Source organism: Harpegnathos saltator, unplaced genomic scaffold (genome assembly GCF_003227715.2).
Source record: "Harpegnathos saltator strain DR-91 unplaced genomic scaffold, Hsal_v8.6 scaffold432, whole genome shotgun sequence".
NCBI lineage: Eukaryota > Metazoa > Arthropoda > Insecta > Hymenoptera > Formicidae > Harpegnathos > Harpegnathos saltator.
Genome location: NW_020230242.1, coordinates 43,390 through 52,407, shown reverse-complemented (window position 1 = coordinate 52,407; position 9,018 = coordinate 43,390). Strand labels below are relative to the sequence as shown.

Here is a 9,018-nt window from a genome sequence, read left to right as displayed (position 1 = left end):
GAAAGTCGATCGAATTGTAAAAAAACAATATAAATATTCGAGATGAATAAAGCATAGGGTCAAATAGAAGTCAGAGAGAAAACGAGTAAATTGGCGAAAAAGACTGTTGTAAGCTCGATAGACTTTTGGAGCGAAGGAAGCGAGGAGATCAAATGATTAACCTGTGTTTAGCGTGAGATAACGAATTTATTATTTATATTCTATTATTATTATTACTATTAAATTCTCTCATTTTACATGTATATAAGCTGTCATGATTATAACACGCCCAAAGTAAAATTTACAATAATTATGACAAATATTACGGATAAAGCCTACATAGACTAGTAAATTTGTATATTGCATCTTCGATATTTAGTTTTCTTTTTTTAATGCTGAGCTGTAAGTCCAGTCTGCAAAAGATGTTTCAAACTCTAAGCTTTAAGAAATTGGCCAATCATAATTGAATGTGAGAAGAATAATCGATTGTGATTGTTCAATTTCTTAAGACTTAAAGCTTAAAACAACTCTTGTATCTATAGACCGTAATTTATTTAAGGCTCAACTTCCAGTATATATAGTTACACTAATAAGTTAATATCAACATTATTATGTTCAATGTCTTCATACATTCTCAATAAGAAAATATGTGTATAAACAATCAGTAAGATATTTGATAAATGCAGTGTGCAACTATAATTTTCTAGCATGGATGATATGAATATAAAAGAAAAAACACGTAAACGTATACGAAAACATCGGCGCATTCAATCTGCATTAGCAAATGTTGCTTCATGTTCTTATTTTAGAAGTATGCATACATTACTCTATAATTTGTAATAATTTATTAATTAGATTGAAATAACGTTGCAAAGACGTTGCGATGTTGAATATTAAAATATAAACATATTTCTAATGTTCAATTTCTGTTTATTTTTCTACATTGCTTATTTCAAGTAATGTATTCAATTTAGTTAATTTAGATATGACATATCTATTTATAAATTAGAGCTTACACAGAAACAATTAGAAACATTAGAATGCTCGCGAACTTTTAAATATACTTTCTTCAATGAACGACATTACTAACAGTAATGATTACTAACGTAGTAATGATATTACTAACAGTATTCTTTATATTGTTATGTTCTTTATTATTATACAGATGAAACTGATGATATAACATATGATACAACTGATTTCCATGAAGATATTGCAAAGAAAGTATCACGACATTCCAACAGTGATGTGAGTGAGAGTGCAGTACAATATCATAACATTAATATCGATACTTTTGAGAGTGATAATGTTAATTATTCGGAACATGATACAAGCATAAATGAATGTGATGTAGATAAAGCACAGGATGATTTTGAAATTGATGAATTTGATGTAGATGAATCGAAAGTAAATACATCACAGGATGATTTTGAAATTGATGAATCTGATGTACATGAATCGAATGTAAATATATCACAGGATGATTTTGAAATTGATGAATTAAGAAGATAGGCAGTAGCCTGTAATATTCCAAGCGCACATCTTGACAAGTTATTATTAATATTGCGTAAAAGACTATTGCCACAACTTCCTAAGAGTAGTGTTACTTTTTTAAACACTATAGGGGCTATATATAATATAAAAGCAATGAAAGGAGTAGGAGATAGTATCGGTGAATATGTATATTTAGGAATTGAGAATGGTCTTAATGGATATGTAGATCCAAAAGTACATAGAAATGATAGCATACTTCTCCAAATAAATGTTGATGGGGCATCTCCATACAATTCTAGTACGAAGCAATTATGGGCCATATTGTGCAAAGTTCTTTTTAATCCAAATATATATTCACCTTTTACTGTAGCGTTATATTACGGAGATACAAAACCAGGCAATGTAGATGAATACATGAATGATTTTATAGAAGAGATAAATTTATTACAAAAGAACGGTATTGTCGTAGATAAAAAGAAATATACTGTACAACTACTGCATATAATTTGTGATATCCCTGCAAGGAAATTTTTAAAACAAATTAAAGGACATGGAAGATATGCAGCTTGCGAACGGTGCGAGGTGAATGGAACACGTGTAGGATATCCTAATCAACGTGTTGTTTATCCTGATTATGATTGTCATCCAAGAACCGATCAATCATTTCGAGAACAGCGGCAAAAAGAACACCATCTAAATATGTCACCATTATTGCACATACAGCCACCAATCGACTTAATTTATAGTTTTCCTATAGATTATATGCATATGTGTTGTTTAGGAATCATAAAAAAGTTTTATGTAATGGATCTACTCTTCAACAAAACTGCTGTGCGATTAAAGTCAAGTCTTAAAAAAAATTATCTGAACGAGTAACATTTATAAAACGGTTTATTCCCAACGAATTTCAGCGAAAACTACGGCCATTCGTACCAAATTTAAAAGCGTCGGAACTGCGTTTCATAGCATTATATACTGGTCCTATTATATTCAAGGAAATAATATCGCCCGAATTATATGATCATTTTTTACTTCTACATGTCGCTTTACGGATATTATGTACGAAGAATGTTGCACAACACTTTAATGATACTGCGCGATCCTATTTAAAAACATATTTTGTCCTTTTACCTAAGTTTTATGGTAAAGAATCTCATGTATTGGGTGAGTGCAAAAGTTCGTGCGGAGTTTGTGAGTAAAAGTCACACAGTGATTAGGCAAACAAAAATCTTTATTCAATCAATGATATATTCTCCATCGTTTTCTATAATCTTTTCCCAACGTTCTGGCAGCATACGGATGCCTCGATCATAAAAACTGCGCGGTTTAGATTCAACGAACGAAGAGACGCCGTTTTTTAAGGCCTCCAAAGAGTCAAAGGTTTTTCCATTTAAATAATTTTGCAATGACCGGAACAAGTGATAGTCAGATGGTGCGATATCAGGAGAATACGGTGGATGCGTTAAGACATCCCATTTCAGGCTCTTCAGTTTGCGCAGCGTCTTTTTCGAAACGTGTGGTCTGGCGTTGTCGTGATGAAAGACGACTCCCTTGCGATTTGACAAAATCGGACGTTTCTCTTTTATTTCTCGATTCAGATTGGTTAATTGGCGACAGTACTTGTCCGAATCAATCGTTTCGCCAGCGGGGAGAAGCTCGAAATAGATTATGCCCTTGCAATCCCACCAAACAGAGAGCTTTCATCGGGTGCAAACTGGCCTTTGGCATTGCGTCACTATACTCACCTGATTGTTTCCATGTCCGTTTGCGCTGAACATTGTTGTAGAGGACCCATTTCTCATCGCCCGTCACTAGTCGATCCAAAAACGACTCGTTATTGAGCCGCCCGAGTAAAGAAACGGCTGCAGAAATTCGCTTGATTTTGTTCTTCTCGGTCAGCAAATGTGGCACCCATATATCGAGCTTCAAATCGAATCCCATCTTTTTTAAACGCCGAAAAGCGGTTGATCGGTCAACGTTTAGTGCTGTAGCAACTTCTTCTGTTGAAATTCGCGGATTATTGAGCACTAAAGTACGCAAAACATCATCATCAATGTCAGAAGGTCGACCAGAGCGTGGCTCGTCTTCAAGGTTAAATTCTCCGCGCCGAAATTTAGCAAACCATTTTTCCACAGTTCGTTTAGCTGGTGCTTCATCCTGATAAACATCCTGAATGTTTTTTACGGCTGCGGCAACGTTTTTTCCCTTCCGAAACTCGTAAAGCATAACATGTCGTAAATGCACCTTATCGATACTCATTTTTAAAGTGATATTTCTCGAAGCAGTTTGTATGAAAACAAATGATTTTTTTTTTAATAACAGCTGAAGACGTCACCTTTCCAACGTTATATAATATGTAGATGGAAGTATTAATGACAACACTTTACGACGCTTATAACTCCATCTATTGAAACTCCGCACGAACTTTTGCACTCACCCAATATTAAATGCGCACTATCTTATCCATTTAGCGGATGACGTTAGATAAGATTATACACTTAATGATTTATCAGCATTTCCGTTTGAAAGCCAATTAGGGGAAATAAAGAAATTATTATGTACTGCTAACAAACCATTAGCTCAAATATGTAGACGCATACATGAAAAGAGAATTATTAAAAGGAAAGCTGCAATTCAATCAGCATTTTTTATTATAACAAAGAAAAAAGTTACACATAATAATCGATTAATATTAAAATTGAAATATAAAAATGTTTATATTAGTGCAGAGCAACCAGATAATATATTTATGTTAAACAATCATGAAATTGTCAAAATAGTAAGTTTAGGTTATTTTTGCGAATCTGCAGATGATATTCAAATAACTGCGGTATGTGTGTGTGTGTGTGCGTGTGCGTGTGCGTGTGCGTGTGCGTGTGCGTGTGCGTGTGCGTGTGCGTGTGCGTGTGCGTGTGCGTGTGCGTGTGCGTGTGCGTGTGCGTATGTGTGTGTGTGTGTGTATGTGTGTGTGTGTGTGGTGTTACAGCAGAGATAAGGACCCTACAGTTTGTCACTCCTGCAGTAATTAATGACTCCAAACCCTCTCTGCTGTGTGTGTGGTGTGTGTGTACTAATAGTGGGTATGACTGCCTCGTGCGCGTATTACCTCATTCATACGATCAGGCATACTCCTTATTAGTCTTTTAATTTCATCCTGCGTAATTGTATTCCATTCGTTTTTGAGAATTATTCGCAGTTCTCGCAGTGACTGAGGAGCAGGTACGTGATTTCGTACTTTCCTGCCGAGGTTGTCCCATAAGTGTTCGATTGGATTTAAATTTGGACTATTTACTGGCCAATCGAGTCGATTTATGCCAACTTCATCGAAGAAATCAAGCACTCTTCTCACAGTGTGTGGTCGAGCATTGTCTTGCATAAACAAGAAGTTCTCTCCGATGAAGGGTGCGTACGGAACAACATACGGAATGAGTATGTCTTCCACGTATACATCTGCGTTCATATTCTTGTCCAAAAAGTGCAGATCTGTATGAGCATTAGCTGAAATTCCTGCCCAAATCATTACAGAGCCTCCATTGTAGCTATGCCTCTCACTTACCGTACAGTCTGCAAATCGTTCTACACCGCGACGATAAACTCGTTCTCGTCCATCTGGAGAATAGACACAAAAACGAGATTCATCGCTAAAGAGTACTTTGCTCCAGTCTGCGTAAGTCCAATCTCTATGCTCAACTGCAAAATTGAGTCGAGCTACGCGATGGTGACATTTAAGCAAAGGTACAGCTGCTGGCCTGCGCGAAAGCAGATTTTGTTCCTTTAATCTTCTCCGAACGGTGTTAACGGATACATTAATGTTGCGGACATCCCTTAAATTGTTTCTAATTTGAACAGATGTTCGATGTCTGTCTCTTAATGAATTTGAAACAATAAATCGGTCATCATTGTGATTGGTACATCGAGGACGTCCCGAACCAGGCCTTCTATGAAAAGAATTGGTTTGTAAGTACCTGGCATAAGCACGTTGCACAGTTGACATTGACAAATCAAGTGCCTGAGCAACGTACCTTCGACTTCTGCCATCTTCAATTAAAGCAATAACTTGAGCAGCCTTTTCAGGATTTATCGTCGCCATAATCGACGCAATAATTTCGATGCGAAACAATCAATTATGGTTTAAATTGATGAAGTTGCACGAAGCAACGCGCCTCGAAAGGAAAAGATCACGGAAAAAGAAAAGTCGCACGAGGCAGCGCTTATCGGAGTGAACACGTTCGGAAAAGGAAAATTGTTTGTCTTTGTTTATTGTCTTGGCACATACATTTAAGAAAAATCCAGTCAAGCCAGGCGTTAAAGCCCGGCGCACCGACAGAATCTCAGTCAAGCCAGAACGTAAGCCCGGCGTACTGACAAACTCGCGAAGTCCAGCGTACAAGAGATAGTGCCACTATCGGCGGTGGACCGTACGAAGGCCAAAAGCTATACGAAGGCAATCTCTGATCGTCTCCGAGGGTACTCTTATATGCCCTGGGCAGCTCGAACTCGCGTGCGAGCCGAGGGGCTCGCGCGCGCGACAACCCAGATCGCCGCGTCGCGGCGGCTCCGTGGACTAGGAGCGCCAGGGAATTTCGACGTTCAGGTGGCGTCCAGCGACTCGGCATCCCGCGCGCCGGGTCACCGCGAACTCAGGCGCGATCCTGAACAGCATATTCAAGCTGTGTACCATAATGGCCAATTGTACGGAGAAGGTAGAGAGCTAGGGACAGCTTCGCGAACTAAAGTGTATACCACAGTGATCATGCGTAACTGAAGGGTAAAGAATGATAACTTTTAATAAAAATTAAATTTCCAATTCGCAAAATTGTGTAAATTATTGTATAGAGAATAATGAACGCGGCTATTGAAATTATGAAAGAGCCAAACGAACCGCAGAGCCTCTTAGCCCCTTAAGCCTCGCTGAATCGACATTTGTTGCAAATTCGAAATTGAATATCTCGACACCTAAATATCCTAGCAGCAAATTTCAAAAACGGTTTGAAAGCTTTGAAACCGTACTTTTCGAAAGATCTATCGAAATTGTGCGCAACGATATTTTTTCAAAATGGCGGGTGATAAAAAGGAGAACATGAAAAGTTGCTAAAAAAAGGTTCGAGCGTGCGACGACGCATGGAGCAAAGTAAGTGTCGCAGCTCAATGGGACGAAAAGTACCTAAAAGTATAGAATGTTTTCTTTAAAATACTTCGTTATAGAGCTTGATGCGATACTTATTCACTGAATTATGCAAATTTAACAAGAAAACTGCATTTTTAGCAAAATTTGGAACAACTCAGTGAAAAATGATCACATCGAGCTCGGTAAAGTAGCATTTTAAAGATAACACTCTATACTTTCATGTGCATTTGGTCCCATTACGCTGCGATACCTGATGCACACCATGCATCATCGCAAACACGGACCTTTGATTATCAATTTTGCATCCTTTCACTTTATCATCCGCCATTTTGAAAAAAATGGCCGAGCATAATTGCCATTCAGATATTCTTAAAGAGGACGTTTCAAGCTTCAATTTTGCATTTCTGCGCATATTTGTATCTTCATTATTTACCAAGTTATGATCATTTGAAATTTTGTAATTTTTTCCCAAATTTTTAGTGTACCAGGTTTTTTGCGTTTGAGTGTATATATATATATTATTTTTCCCTGTAGGTTATAATAATTTTTTCAAATTAACTAGTACAACCAGTAAGAATAAAGTACAGTAAGAATAAATAATAATCCTCTTAAAAAGAATTAAATAATCTGTGTATAAGAGGAAATTTATATTAAAATCAATAAGATTTGCATTATACATATAACATATAATCCCTCTAACTTTAAGAATAATGTGTTTATAATATTTTCCTCTTAATTTTAAAGGAATCCTCTCGAGGCTATATACTATAAAAATAAAATTTTCTAAAATTTAAATGATTTCACTTGTTCCGAAATTACTTTTCTTTGGGTGCTTTGTTTATTTTTCTTTTTCTAAAATAATAGTTATCTCCGGCAATGAATATATTTTTCTTGATAATAGAATCTTAAACCATATTTGTCACAAATTTTTGAAAAGTCATTGTCATGCGTTCAAAAGAGGAATTTATCCTCTTCTCAGAATATCACGAAGCGCTTATGTTCCACAAGGGAAGCAAACCGAGTTTCTGTTTTAATTTATCCTTTATCGTCTATTTATCTATTGTCTGTTTATTATCTATTTTATTTTCATGCTGCGGTACAATTCGTATACAATACAGAGGTCTGCTTGAGTATGGATTCGTCGTTTGCGCTAAACTTTTGTTGCCACACATTTTTGAGGAGTTTGGTTACTAACTGGTTAATCAAAATGAGTTTTTCGAAGAAATTTACGCAAGTAACGACCATTCACGACGTTACATGAATTTAGAGAAGGTAATATGCGATGACAAAAACAGTATTTGCACCTAACAATACACACCCAAACTTTGGGAAATGACGTTGGTCCAAGAAATTTAAAGACGGAAATTTCAATCTACGGCGATGAGCCTCGATTGTGGGCGATCTTTTGATTTAATAGACGTCGGTATTGTTAATGGAAACCGGGAGTCAAAACTTATCATGCGAGGAACCGCGCAAAAGGAATTTGGAATCTCTCAATGAACGACGGCCTTTCGTTAAAGTCTTTCCACTTTGACCTAAAAATGCTATTATTTGTTATTCAAGCCAATAGATCCGGCACGTTTGCAAAAGATGCTGCCTCTCAGCCAGGAGTCGAGCTTGCGGTCCTTTAGTTCTATTTTTAGCGAGAATCTCAATTTTAGATTTTGTTTGCGCTAAACGCCAAAGCGCTACAGGTGACTCCTGAATTTACTTAAAATAATTTCATGCTCTCGCGAAAAATAGTCTTTTCGCGCGATGACTCTCCTCGTCGATCAATATCGCCGCGATCAATGCGATTTACATCCAAATGCTGTATGCGCTACGCAGGGTTGGGAAAGTTATCTAGTTTGTAAAAGTATCTAGTTAAAGTTATAGTTTTTTTCACTGAAAAAGTAACTAATTACAGTTACAAGTTATCTTCAAAAATAACATGTGACAGTTATAGTTGTTTAGAAAGTAACGAGTCGTTACTTTTCAGTTACTTTTTTACAATAATTGTACTATTATTTTAGATTTTGTAATTGTGTAAATTCCTTCAATTGTGTATAAAAGTGGTGGTTTGTTGATTATTATATTTCTCATATTGTATATAATTTTACAAATTAGATTCATTCATTTAAATAAGCAATTCATATTTATTCTTTAAGACTATTAATAACAATTATAAGAAAGTGAATGAATTTGATGAGAATAATAGACACTAAAAATACTAAAAGTAATCTTAACATCAAAAATTAAATTCTTTCACTAAAAAATATATTGATATTTTATAAATAAAGACATACACTCATATGTTTTCTTAAATTTGCAATCAAAGTTCTACTTGCATAAATAATTTTAAACACGCAACAACGTGTTTTCCAAATGCAGTTAGAATAACTGTACGCTTATTTGATATCAAGCGTCGCACGTTGCGT

The 9,018-nt window shown here is 36.0% G+C and overlaps 1 protein-coding gene across 1 annotated transcript; it reads left to right on the top strand.

Moving 5' to 3' along the window:
- Positions 1–1,626: 1,626 nt before the first annotated feature.
- On the top strand, positions 1,627–2,349 carry LOC105192669 (uncharacterized). The gene has a single exon (XM_011156944.1). The coding sequence runs from the start codon at positions 1,627–1,629 to the stop codon at positions 2,347–2,349; it is 723 nt and encodes a 240-aa protein (XP_011155246.1).
- The last annotated feature ends 6,669 nt before the right edge of the window (positions 2,350–9,018 follow it).

Excerpts from the sequence above, each read along its gene's own strand:
- LOC105192669 (XM_011156944.1), top strand. The coding sequence starts at position 1,627 with ATGAAAGGAGTAGGAGATAGTATCGGTGAATATGTATATTTAGGAATT.